General features: G+C 35.9%; 1 protein-coding gene across 1 annotated transcript in view; it reads right to left on the bottom strand.

Moving 5' to 3' along the window:
- Positions 1-1,451: 1,451 nt before the first annotated feature.
- Positions 1,452-14,330, bottom strand: part of cntnap1 (contactin associated protein 1) — a 30,194-nt gene continuing 17,315 nt past the window's right edge. Inside the window, exons 14-24 of the mRNA XM_067375277.1 lie at positions 12,469-12,625; positions 11,822-11,949; positions 11,383-11,556; positions 11,048-11,266; positions 10,726-10,965; positions 8,231-8,473; positions 8,032-8,159; positions 7,847-7,940; positions 5,136-5,366; positions 4,524-4,568; positions 1,452-3,444 (exon numbers count right to left, since the gene is read on the bottom strand). Of these exons, the coding sequence (XP_067231378.1) occupies positions 3,245-3,444; positions 4,524-4,568; positions 5,136-5,366; positions 7,847-7,940; positions 8,032-8,159; positions 8,231-8,473; positions 10,726-10,965; positions 11,048-11,266; positions 11,383-11,556; positions 11,822-11,949; positions 12,469-12,625 (1,859 nt within the window). The 3' untranslated portion in view covers positions 1,452-3,244. The remainder of the gene's footprint in view (positions 3,445-4,523; positions 4,569-5,135; positions 5,367-7,846; positions 7,941-8,031; positions 8,160-8,230; positions 8,474-10,725; positions 10,966-11,047; positions 11,267-11,382; positions 11,557-11,821; positions 11,950-12,468; positions 12,626-14,330) is intronic.

The following is a 14,330-nucleotide window of genomic DNA, read 5'->3' as shown; positions in this document are numbered from 1 at the left end:
GATATCTTGTTTTTATGTTGGTGTAAAAAAAAAAAGTTACGTTTGTGTAATTTTGTAACAATATAATATATTTTTTAAAAACCAATGTAATTTTACTCTGTTTAATAATGTTTTTTCTCAACATTTGTGCAGTTTTTGGAGGATCCGTGATATCTTTTAAATTTATATAAAATATATAAGTAAAAATATATAAAATAAATAAAAAAATATTTTTTGAAATAGGTTTTTATGCATGAACAGCTTTTTATGTAAAATTCACTTTATAAAAGGCCCAGATTTCTAACTTTCATTCAAGTGGATAACATGGATAATTTGACATGGTTTAGTGTAAGATTTTTGCCCATCTTTTGAAAAATGCAGTTTTAAAAGTAAAAAAACTATCACTTTTACCAGTAGATGGCTGCAGAGCTCCACTATTTGCTATGTGTTATTTGAATGACTGAAATATCTCTTTTCACAAGTTTTTTTCAGTTGGATTCATATCTAAATGTTATGAAATCACAATTATAACAATAAAAACAATGAATATTATAATATATATAATATAATAAATAATAAATAAATAAATAATATTTTTTAATTTATTTATATAAATTTAAAAGATATCACAAAAACTGCACAAATGTTGAGTAAAAACATTAATAAACAGAATAAAATTACACTGTTTTTAAAAAAAAATATTATATTGTTACAAAATTGCATTTTGTTGCCGGGGTCTCCAGAGACCTGAAGACCACGAGTGTAGTCCCTTAAACGAAGACCGCACAAGGGCTAGATTAAAGGATTTGGAAGATGACTGGTGATCTTTTAGATGTAAATGACATTAATTAGGTGTCGTTTACAACACAGAGAACTGAAACCATACAGCTGTGTGCAAGTTCAAGATCATTTGCGATTTATAGATTTCACATCTGAAAGAGAGGCGTACTCTCGTTCTCTGCGTGTGCGTTCATTCTATGAATCACACGTATGCACATCTGCGAAATGATGGTAAGATCAAATTTAGGATGGTTTCTGCGCAACATTTTATAAATGAGGCCCCACGACTACAAGTAAATACATTCAGGCAGCAGAAGATCCACACTATAAAAGTCTGTCTAGAACAGTTTCCCAAACTTTTTTTGTCTTGTGTACCTGATAGGCCCATCAATAAGGCCGAAGTACCCCATTATTATTTTTACTGAAGACAAAACTAGTTTTGAAGAAAAAATGTGCTATGAATGCAAAACCGACCACATAAATATAAATAAATATATAAATAAATATATGTAAAACTTGCACGCATTACAAAATGTTTTCTTTTCTTTAAAAAAAAAAGGGGGGGGGGGGGGGAAATATATTAATTCTAATAAGTTTTTTCCCATTCTTCCTGGTTGGGATTCACTGGCCTAAAACACTTTTTTATCAATCCCGTGACATGAATATTGTGTAAACTGAAGAGAAGTATGACATCTCTGTACACTATTATAAAAAACACTATCAGTTTGCTTTGGCCTATAGGAAGAATTCTCTTGAACAGACAGAAGACACGAGGAGGAAAACAGCTTAAACAATCTCTGATCTGTGGGATGATTCTCATCTGACACAATACAAAATTATTCCTGCCTGCATTGGGTTTGTGAAATATAAAGAGATTTCTTCATTATAGGTCATTTAGAAGTTCAGTGTCAAAATGCCTAGAGAATGGCTTGAAAAGGCTGGTGTGTGTTGCTGTAGCAGCAGTGAGAAGAACACGTACTGTAACTCTCTATCCAGTGCCATCATGATCACTGTTACCACCCCTGAGACATACAGTACAACACACCGTCTTCATGTCTGATGCTTGGGCAGATGGTTACACATCGACCATTGGCCTTTAGTCAAGAAACTTTTCTTTGTAAACCTTTCATGGATCCAATTTTACAAAAATGTCCTAATGTTATACCTCATTGTTGTTCACAAGCAATATGCAATATGGCTACTATCACAAAAACACCTTTCTGCAGTTTTTAAAATGCCACAGTAATAATATTTCCCCATACATATTATTGTTCAGCACATTAAAATCATTGTGCTCTAAAGAAGCTGAAGCCATTCAATGCCATTTGACTCTCCATCTCTTATAAGCGCCGCGACCGAATTTAGGCAGTATAATACATATACTTAAATACCATTAGCTATGTCTGAGCAAAATCTTCCATACTATATGTTAATGAAGTTTCACTGATGATAAAACGGATATGTGTAAACATATCTGCATCTTCAAAACTTTGTAGTCTGAAGGTTGTTGTGCATTTTGTGCAGATTCTCTCATTAACACAACAGCATGACTATGAAAAACGCTTACAGTAAATCTACACTACTTTTGCCAGTACACAATAATGAGCCATAAAGATTTCACTTATTATATACAGGGTTCCCACACCATCAGACAAATGCATTTTCAAATTTTCCAGACATTTTATAATACAGATTTTTAATTATATTATTTATTTTAGTTGTATTTTATTTATTTTTAAATCATTTTAATTGAATTTTCAATCAATATAATATTTTTGAGATGGACATAGCTAGAAAGATATACTGACTACAGAAATTTCCAGATTTTCTTCAATATCCATGACATTTCTAGCCAGTTCTAGTCACAAAAAGTGAATTTCGGCACAACTAGAAAGATTTACATGAGCTATACAGTTTTTTTTTGTTGTTGTTGTTGTTTTCATGACTTTCCAGTCATTCTTGATTTTTTAAAATGTTGTAAAAAAAAAAAAAAAAGAAAAAAAAAAGTGACCAATGAAATATTGTTGAGATGGGCATAACTATAAAGAATATTCATTTTCAACACGAATTTCCATGACTTTCAATGATTGTATTCATTTCCAATACATTTTTACAGGCCTGGAAATCACAATTCTAAAATTCCCTGATATTTCCAGGTCTCTATGACTGTGGGAACCCTGGATCAGTCTTTAAAAGTTTCCTGTAATGTTGCTGAGGCACTTCAGTCAGCCCGCACTGCCAGTGCTCATTGATCAGATGGTAAATTGTCTCTAGCCTGCTTATTTTGAACCCTGCCAAAAGCACCAAATATCAGATTACACTGTAAAAATAATGGGACAAAAAAATAAATATACAGTTACATTACCATAAAGGCAAAAAGATACATAAAAATAACCTTTGCAACTCATTCCTCAGTCTTTTTACCTCCCTCATAATCACCATTACTCTCTTTTCTTCCAGACATCCCTCACTCTGTAGTTGTGTGTTATTCATTGGGACTTTCCTCCTGTATTTCCGGCAGGTTCTTTCTCTCCTTGCGCAGAGTATCAGTGAGGGGCCGAGAAGAGCTGGGGGACTCCAGCTGCTTCGGTTCATTAGTATGGTAACTGCCTTTATACCTGTACAGGTAAATGTAGAGGCCGTACAGGATCAGGAAGAGCAACATCAGAGACACGGTCACGATTACTGAAAGAAAAACACACACACATACACATAGAGAGAGCAGTCGTTAGCATTAAGCTTAATACTCTTATGGTGTTCTAGCTGAGCTGTCTGCAAATGATGGCTTAAACATAATTTGTATCATGTTGCAGAATTCACATGAGCGACTGCTGACTGTCAGCCCGCATAAGCTTTACTCATAAGCTTTAGAGGGATAGTTCACCTAAAAAAAATTAAATTCTGCCATCATTTACTTTCATGTCGTTCCAAATCTGTATGCTTTTCTGTGGAACACAAATGGAGAATTTTAATGCAACTCAATTCATATGTATTACTTTTATGATCGTAACTGATGGCTTTTTTTTTTTTTTTTTTTTGATGTTCTTGAGATCTGCACCCGCTGGCAGAGGATTAAGGGGGGGGGGGGGGGTGAGTGTGTGGGTGTGTAGGAGAAACAAGTCTTGTTTATCCTGGAAAAGAGATGACAATCAGACAGTTAGAGAAGAAGAGGATTTGAGTTAAGCAACAAAGGATGATTGCAAAAAAATGAGCAAGGATACTGATAAATCTTTTTAAAATTGAAGTGTTCAATTTCGTCTTTGTTTTAATGGGTCTTTGATCCCAATGAAATGAATATAAAATATTAATAGTAACATATATAGCATTGTCATGGTCATTTGTAAAGATCTGATGCATATTACACCTTATTCAATATATACAGTATATTATCCTTATGACACTTTATGACTGGTGATACGTTTTTGTCATGTGCAGAAGCTCGGCTTTATGCAGAAGCTTATATTCCCATGAATGTTCCCTAATCCTGTGTTCTGCAAATTAAGAGGATTTTAAAAATAGGTTTTAGCTTCACAAACAGTGAAGATCAGCATAATTTGCAAGACTGGCTGAAAGGAAAGAAATGCAAAAATAAAAAAACAAGGAGAACAGAATACAGAATTGTACTTTTAACAGAAATAGTTTTTTGTCACTTTTATTGAGAGGATGGTGGAAATGTGACAGCAAGCAACAGGTATAACAGATGTTCGGAAAATAGTGCTAAATATTATTTAAAAGAAGATAATAAACTGTGACTGTAAACTTACGTGTCATCCAAGGTGGGGTAACATCATCATGAATGTAATAAAAGACTAAAATGAAAAGAAAAGAAAAAAACATTACTTAGAGTGAAAAGTACAAGCACTATAACATATTGTAAGATTAGAAATTTCACTCTACTATTATTTACTTACACTACCATTCAAAAAGATTTTTTTGAAGTTTCTTTTTTATATAAAGCTCTTATGCTCACCAAGACTGCATTTATTTTATCAAAAAAACAGTAGAAACAGAAATATTATTAAAATTTAAAGCTGAATTTTCAACATTATTACTCCAGTCTTCAGTGTCACATGATCCTTCAGAAATCATTCTAATATGATGATTTGCTCCTCAATGTGATAAGAAACATTTCTTATTATCAGTGTTGAAAAAAATCAGGATCAATTGATGACTAGAAAGTTTAAAAGAATAGCATTTCTTTGAAATAGATTTTTTTTTAAAAAATGACAAATGTCTTTATTGTTCCTTTTGATCAATTTAATGCATCCTTGCTGAATAAAAGTATTAATTTCTTTAAAAAATATCTTTCTGATCACAAACGTGAACAATACAGTATATGTTAGGCATTCATGTGATGTCAGGATATGTAGTCTTACACAGGCCAGTGAACCAGGGGTCATCCTCCCAAGGAACATATCCTAAGACGGGGGGAAACGCCCCACAGTTAGACTCCACCACATAGCCTTGAGTCGTCACGGGTGGATTGGTTACATTGGGTCGGAAGTAGGCCTTGAGCGGGGCAAAGATGTTATAGCGGACCCCTGATATACAGCCCATAAAACCTGGACTGTTGTGCCTCTGGATTTCGTAGTCTACACCTCCCACCTCTATTAAGAAGACCAGAAAACAAATCAATCTACTCTTCCTCTACTAAATGCAACTTTTCATTCACAGGCAACAAGTTAAAGGTGCACTATGTAACTTTTTTGTTCAAAATGAACAAAAGTCAATATGTGATCCTTCTTCCGAAACGTGTTTTTGTCATACCCAGATTCACTATAGTAAGCCTATTATAAGTGTTTATATTTTAGACCTGACAGTATGGTTTTCACAGGAAATTGCATACATACATCACTTGCCCATGCGTGTTTTGTCATATTTGTAAACAGAGAAAAGTTGCTCTGGCTACTTTGACACAGTGATGTGTCACGAATCACTGCTTCATGAAGCTTCGAAACCTTTACAAAATCTTTTGTTTCGAAGCAGTGTTTCAGAGCATGTTTCAAACTGCCAAAGTCACGAGATTTCATTAAACGAGGCTTCGTTACATCATAACTGTTTCAAAATGTTTTGAAATTTCAATAGTGCACTGCTGGGGGCGATCTATGTGAATCCATGAATCAAGTGGATTCACTGAGATCGCCCCCCAGCGGCGAATCATTGAACAAGTGTCTAGGTATATTACTTGAATATTAAGTGTCTAATAAGTTTCTATTACTTGATCTCTGATGAGTTTTATATATTTGTAGACATTTTAATGAGGTATTTGTATAATTAAAATGAATAATAGTAGTTAATAAATCTCTGTTAGCTGACCCATCCATAGAACAAACAAAACAAGCCCTGAAAATTGATAAAAGAATACATATTATACAGACACTTAATATTTAACCCTTAAATGCATACCTCGGGTCTTTAGTGACCCGGGATGTCATTCACTACCCTCCTCCTCGTTCGTTTTTTAAAGTTAGAAATCAACCTTCTTGGTATTCCTCAATCAATTCATTATAAAGATTATAACAAGAAAAAAATCATAAAATTATAAAAGGATGCCTGTTTATGTATTCATTTTTTGTAAAAATTGTATAGGGTCGCTATCGACCCGAGGTGTGTATAAGTGTATGTATATTTTTTTCTGCACAGCAATAATTGAATCTTAGATGACGGAATAAGTGCAATTAACCTCTATTCCACAAGGTGGCAAATGTCTGATACACAATGCTGAAGTGACGACTCAGACAAAAAACGAAATAATAAGAGAAACATGAAATGGCTCACCGATCTACTGCAGATCAAGTACTGAACGCAATCAAATATGACTGTAACTGTCACTGGATGGATCTGGTGAAGCTGTTAGCAATCGAAATATTGATTTTGAAGATGCTGAAAATTATATAGTTTTGAGAATATGTTTGAGATTGCGAATGGGCTCAAATTCGCGACCTCAAACATAAAACTAGCCTATTATTTGCTGAATTTACTGGGAAATGAGCTCTGATGAGGACAGTGATGATGGCATAAAACATTTGCTCAAACTGAGCCCTTTCAAGCTCCAAAAGGTAACAAAATATGATTTATTTTATTCTTCTGTAATTGTTACTCTAATATTAGAGTTTTATATTATTGCGACAGGTAGAGATCCATCCGTGTTAGACATAGATCCGGGTCGATACAGACCCAAACATGTAAGAATGATTGGTGAAACAGTCATGCATTTAAGGGTTAATGGTATTAGATGGTTAGTTAATTGCATATGATAGATTATAATTTCAATAAAACATTTGCAATTGGTTTGAAAAAGCTGTTTTTATGTGTGTTTGGCATGAGTTTTTGTTGCATTTACATTGTTCTGACAAGCAGGCGTCAACAGCATGTGGTGTTTCAAACGCTTTGAAACAGTGAGTCATTTTGTGAAGCAGTTGATTCAATTGATTCGAAGCTTTGAAAAGCTTTGTTTCTCTCATCTCTACTTTGACACGTGTATGGTGTGGGAGTGGCATAGGTTAGCTGTCACAACAAGCGAGAAAGGTTGACATGGAGCAGCTAAATCTTGAACCTCTGTGCATCAGTCTGCTGGCAAAAAGAGAACCATCAGAGCTTGTAATAAAACAAGAATCAACATTGGCTTGGCTTTTCAGAGATGGTGATGGATTTGAATTTTTTTTACTGTTTTTATTACTCGACAGGTGAGTAATATATTTTATTGAACAGATAAATTGCCATATGTAGCTCTCTAACAGAGTTAATTGTACAGCATTATCTATTGTAAAGGGTTGTTTCATTATGGTTGTTTTTGCACTGTGCTGGAATTTATTTTCAAGGAAGTACCGTATCTATTCATGGCTATAGCTCCAGTAACATCATCAGCTAGTCAGCTTGAGATCCTTTCCATCTAAACTGGTTATATGTCTTAAGCCTAGTAGTGAATGTTTTAGGAGCAGTAAAATAACCATATTCATCCGCACACGCAGAGCCCATGCACAACCAAAACAATGTTCTTCGACAAAATGCGTGCAGTTTTGTTTTTTTATCCGCTAGAGGCTGAAAAAGTTACAAAGTACCTTTAAGATAAAAATGCTCATCTTACCCATGACTCTACCCAAGAATATAGACTTTGGTGAGTCAAATCTGGGAATCTCTCCTGGTATTAACTTCTCAATCCACGGATCCATGTAGTCCACCTAGATCCAGGTGCAAATACAAATACAAACACTGTGCTTTTGGTATGCTAATAACAGTAAAAAACATGTCAGATCTAGTTTGAGATCCTACCTGTGTCCATACTGTGTAGTTGTGTCGAGTGATGTTGACAAAATGAGGAAAGCCATCGGCCATGTTTCTGTCAGTCAACTTAAATTTGTAGCTTATTATCCCAAGTCGGTATCTCAGCGACAGAGTGCCTGCAAAGGAAGTGACATCAGTGCTAAAGCTAATGGTTTGTATACTCTGGTGTGATTGTGTGTGTGTTTACCATCTTTCTTGAGCAAGACGGCGATGTAATCATTGCCGAAGGAGCTGATATACAGGAGCACAGCTGGGGCCTGTAGAGTGCTGAAGCTGAACTCTATGTCATCAGTTGTCGTGTTGTAGCCGAGAGTGAAGTTGTGCCAGTGAGGCTCTATCCAGAAGTTCGCCCACCATGCGTCAAAGGAAATGGGCTCTTTGCGGATGTCATACCGCAGCCACGCTCCCACGTCAAAGAATGCCCCGATATCTAAAAGGATGTGACACAAGCAGAGATCATACTTTTGTTTATGGGTACCCCTCCCACATGCTGATTTAACTTTTTATAAAAAAATCAAATAGACATATTAGAGAAATCTTCATAACTCATCATAAGACTTGAATAGTCTCATCACTGGCAATCCATCTTACCTAGGAATGTAACAGTTTAGAATGTTGTAGTACAAGAAGTTTTTATTCTGACCTCTGTGGGATTTGGTCTTTAAATTGTAATATTAGGGCTGTCAAACAATTCAAATATTTGATAGCAATTAATATTTTTTTGTGTCTTTCAGTTACTTTTTAAGGAAGCATAACACAAATGTAGAGAAAAACTAAATAATGTATGCAGTCGCATTAATATCCTTATCTATATATCTTAAATAAAAAAATCCGGTCCTCAAATCTGAATGGTCAAGCGTGTTTCAGTTCAACAGCATTAAGACTTTTTACGTTTTTTTTTGTGGGTATTTTACAGTGATTCTTTCTTTCAATTTTTACGCCAGTAGGTGGCGACAAGTGAGTTTATAAGTAAGTCATTTAAAAGGTCCCGTTCTTCGTGATCCCATGTTTCAAACTTTAGTTAGTGTGTAATGTTGTTGTTAGAGTATAAATAAAATCTGTACAATTTTAAAGCTCAAAGTTCAATGCCAAGCGAGATATTTTATTTAACAGAAGTCGCCTACATCGAACGGCCAGATTGGACTACATCCCTCTACTTCCTTCTTTAATGAGGTCACTAAAACAGTTTTTTGACTAACCTCCGCCCACAGGAATACACAAAAAAGGGGGGGTGGTCTTGTTGTGCTCCCACGGAGAAGAGCAAAAGTTGCGTTTGTAGAGTGTGTTTGTCGCCATGTCGTCGAAACGGTGTTATTTTCATCCCGCAGTCCAATCACCTTTGTTTGGCCTTTCCAGGGACGCTGTACTTAGAGATCAATGGTTACAATTTATGTTTAACTCAGTTCCCGAAAATTATAATTGTGGTATCCTTACTGCAATAGTTAATGTTGGACTGCAGTGCACATAATGGCCACAAGAGGGGACTATGTTTATGTATATGCTGTTTTCCGTATGAGGTACTCTTCTGAGTGAGTGCTAACGTTGTACATTTTCTGTCGCTGCTTGTGGAGATTAAAGAGTTCAGTCTCTCGGGAATTATTGTCTTTTGTGTTCATTCGGCACAACACCACAATAATCCACATGTAAAACTATGTGCAGCACACGTTATGGTAAGAGGCGTGACCTTTCCGGGCAAGGAGCGCTAAGCTGCTGTCGAATCACAACACAGGAACCGCTGGCACAATCAGAACTCGTTACATATTTCTGAAGAAGGGACTCATAGAACAAGGAAGTCATCAGCCCGTTTTTATGACAGTGGAAACAGCGGTATACAGATAAGTAAATTATGTGAAAAATACTGTGTTTTTTTACACGCGAAACATGAACACATTTTATATTGCACACTATAAACACAATCAAAGCTTCAAAAAACCACGAAAAAGGGTACCTTTAAATGATTCACTCAATCAGTTCAAACTCAATTGTTCTTCAGCAATGAGTCATTGAATATTTAAATCAACTGGTTTCATTCATTCATTCGCCAAATAAATGTGACTGGCTACATCCAATTAAAAAAATGCATATTCTCTGCATCTCATTAAAAAAGAGGATGCTTAGTTATTTAGCTGCATACATTAATACAATAACTTTGACAGCCCTACTAAATATGTAATTTACTCTTAGATTCGACCTTCTGTTGATTGAACATTGAACCATTATGAATCCTACGGGTGAGTAAATTATGGTTTATTGTAAAACACAATTCAGCTCTTAGCCAAAATTTTTAATATTCCCACACAGATCACCCAAAAAAAGCATATTAATTCACAGATCAGACAAATCCCTGTTAGCCTAAATCAGCTCTGGATTTAGAGGCTTGAAATGGAAAGTGGAAACTAAAGCCAAAGTCTGTCACTCTCTATTCAGGCATTGACTCTCTCTTTAACATGTTGTCAGAGGCACCAGTTTGTTTGTTCCTCCCATTTATTATTCTGCACTTGAATCTGTTTTAATCTTTTAAATCTCATAAAATTAAAATGCGTTTGTAATAATAAGTCTTTCCCCAGCTTTAAATTTGCATATGCTTATTAAGAAACATCTGTAGTCTGTATTGCACCATGTCAATTTGAACCAGCGTGAGTGTGAGAGAGCACATACAAATGCAAATTTGTGTTAACTCACCTAAATGACAGTAATAGCCATCGAAGGCTGTGTTATTGCAGTCACAGGCGTATGAAGCGTAGCCATCAATGCACTGGCCTCCGTTTCGACATGGTATGGAGGCATTCAGACACGCTCCAGTGCAGTTCCTACGTATCCCAGCCATCTCATCAACCTTCCCCTCTAAATCCACAGGCACCCCGTTCATCCTCAGCCCACGCAGACAACCCAGGAAAGGCCTTAAGGTGTGATTGGCTGCACCTGAATACAAATGGGTGGTATGTTTTTGAGTCAACTGCTTGAAGCAATGTTTTCACATAAACTCCAGCTCTATGTTTCTTACCTACGAGCAGGGGTTGTGTGAACTTCATCGTGATGTAGGTCTGCCCTGGGAACTTGTGTATGGCCGGAGGGAAGAAATCAACTTTTAGTCGAGCCAATTTAACATTAATTTCAGCTTCTACATAGTGCCACTCATTATCGTTGAGCGGTTTAGGAGAGCGCAGGGTCACGTTTCTAATTCCATCACCCACCATGAAAATGAATACCACCTCAGTTGTAGCTGTGAAAATTTAAGGAGAAACTGATGAAGGAGATATCAGAATCACTATATATGCCATATAGTTTTAAGATTCACCATGGTATTCACAATGCCACAGCCATAGAAACGACACTCACAGTTGAGTTCAATTCGTAAGAAATTACGGAGGTGGTCATCGGAGCTTTCCACAAACACTCCGTTAGTGCGGTAGGTCCTGAAGTGGAATGTAATGTCGGCACTGGTGCCGGGTTTGAAGGTGGGGAACGTCAGATAGGTGGGCTTGGTGAAAGCTATGGTGTTCCAGATACTCCCTAAGAGAAGGATTTCTCATTAACATACAGCAGTGCTTTATTTGGTAGAAGTAAATATACATGTATTTAGGAGGATAATGTAGGGTCAGCCATTAAAATAATCATAACGATCATATAAGGATGCTCTGCTTTGAGTATATTTTGTTATAATAAACCAAAAAACTGTACATTTCCCTTTACTTACATGTCAGGAAGAATCTTCTTATTATATAAGAAAAACCTTTCATCCATTGAATAAACACTGTATGTAATGTTCATTACTCACTGTCTCCATGGCAGTACAGCGCCCCAACACTGTAGCGAGCTTCTGAACCAGTGCGGTTAGTGTCCCCTATGACAATCCTCCTGACAGGCAGATGGTCTCGGAACGACAGGTAGCCTTTATCTGAGTGCCTAGTAAGTGTAAAGATCGAGTGTGAAGTAAGAGTGAAACTAGCCTTTAAAATTACCAATGAATGTTTAGCTTGTAGTTATAGTGTATACAACATAGAAGTCTTTTTTTAACATTTAACATTAACATTTTAACGTTAAATGCATTTTCTGTTTTGATCAATGCATCATTGCTGAATAAAAATGTTAATTTCTTTCTTTTAAACAAATCTGACCCCAAAATTTTGAACAGCAGTATATATACACAGTTTTTTGTCTGAAGTTGATATTTTAAAGGTGCCATCGAATTGAAAATTGAATTTATCTCGGCATAGTTGAATAACAAGAGTTCAGTACATGGAAATGACATACAGTGAGTCTCAAACTCCTCCTTATATAAATCTCATTTGTTTAAAAGACCTCCGAAGAACAGGCGAATCTCAATATAACACCGACTGTTACGTAACAGTCTAGATATAGACACATTTTAAAAGTTATTTTAAAAGGTATCTTAAAAGTCATTCTTTCTCATCTCAGTCTCACCATTGGCGGTAGTCGGCATCACAGTTGCACCAATACTTGGAGTCAGTGCAAGTTTGATTGACAGCACATCCACATTTTCCACTTTCAGGGAAAGCTCCTCCCCAGTATTCATGACTCTCATTATGCCGACCAATCCAGTAAGTGTAAGGTCTTCCATCTGTTAATAATAATAAATCAATCAAAGAAAAACTAAATGGAGCAATGGCAAACCACTGCAGTCTAGACGAACCAGTCTCACTGGGGTCCACAGAGCAGGGGACCATGATGACTGGGCCTTAATATATTTTTGCAAACATAAAATACTCAATGGTAAAGACTGAGTGACTAAGCAGCTTCCTATTAGTGTTACTCAGCAGAGAAAAAGGCTGAGAAGGTCAGTGACACAGGTCAATTATGCTAAAGCTCCGGACAGTTCAGCTGAGTCAGACTCTTCTAGTGTTTTTGCACTAAATCCCTAGCTCAGATCAATACTTGGACAGCCATCTAAAAACTCACAGCTGTGGTTCCTTTAACACAAGATTTTTTTCTTCTACCAAGTTATACAGTTCAGCTACACAGCGATGGCTGCAGATATATACTACACAGTAACAGAACATTTAAATATGTTCAATTATTTAAAGGGATAGTTCACCCCAAATTTAAAATCCCATACCTGTATGACTTTCTTTCTTCTGTGAATTTTTGAAGAACACCTTTCCAAGTTTTAATAAAATGAAAGTAAATGAGAATTGAGGATGTCAAGCACCAAACAACAACAAGAAACAACAACAACAAAAATACATCCTAATGGATAACAAAAGGATTTTACTTCCAGTCTTCTTAAAGCATGTCATTACTAATGCAAATACTTTACTACATGTTTCTATTGTGATCGTTTGACTATAGTTTGTGATAGTGATAGTTTGACAACCGGATCAGTTTGAATGGTGAACAAATCATTCAGACCAGTTTTGTGAACTTAAGCTGCAGTCTGTAAATTTGTCGCCATCTCTGTTTGAAACCTGCAATTGCAGTTATTTGCGGAATTATCATCTTTGCTGTCAGTCACCGCACCTGTGTGGATACTGTACTTCAGAATCACAGATTCTACATCTTGGAAGTATGACCAAAATAAGAATTTTCACTGGAAAATATCTAAACAAGTAAGTAACATGTCTGCCACTTTTGTTCTGACCAACTGAGAAAAAAAGCATTAGGCCTACAATAAACCGTGCTGCCAATGGTGATTAAATCTAACAATAGCTTAGCTCATATCTCTAGTTGTCACTGATGATTGTCATTTGGATCTTTCTGGATTACAATCCACCATCAAAATGATAAGTTTAATTATTGCAGCTGCTGGCTATAAATTATCCACTACCAGCAGCATCCTCACATTTAGCCTACTAGCTGGGACTCCTTCTTTCTGTTTACAGACGTGATGTAATGACGCAAAGACGAACAGCTGCATGCTTGAATTTCCCGCGGAAACCCACCAGAACTCATTTTATCATAAAACATTATTACAAGTTTACAATTGCGAAATGGGCTAAGGTAGGGAGATAGTTAGGGAGATAGTTTCAAACAGTAGATGGTTATGTAATTGCTCAAATTTATTTTGAATAACTTTTAACCAAAAAAGTTATGGACTGCAGCTTTAATCAACTGATTGAAAAAATTCAACTCAAAAGTATAATTTGTTCATGAATCAGTCATTGCGAATTGCCTCATGTCTTCAAAAATTCATATTCTGAGTTGCACGAAAATCATACAAGCTTGGAATAACCTGAGGGAAAATTATGACAAAATTATAATTTTGGGGTGAACTATCCCTTTAACTTCATTCATGCACTAAATGACCAAAGACATCAACATTATGAATT

The sequence above is a fragment of the Chanodichthys erythropterus genome, chromosome 3 (assembly GCF_024489055.1).
Source record: "Chanodichthys erythropterus isolate Z2021 chromosome 3, ASM2448905v1, whole genome shotgun sequence".
Lineage (NCBI taxonomy): Eukaryota > Metazoa > Chordata > Actinopteri > Cypriniformes > Xenocyprididae > Chanodichthys > Chanodichthys erythropterus.
This window is presented reverse-complemented; position numbering and strand designations above follow the sequence as displayed.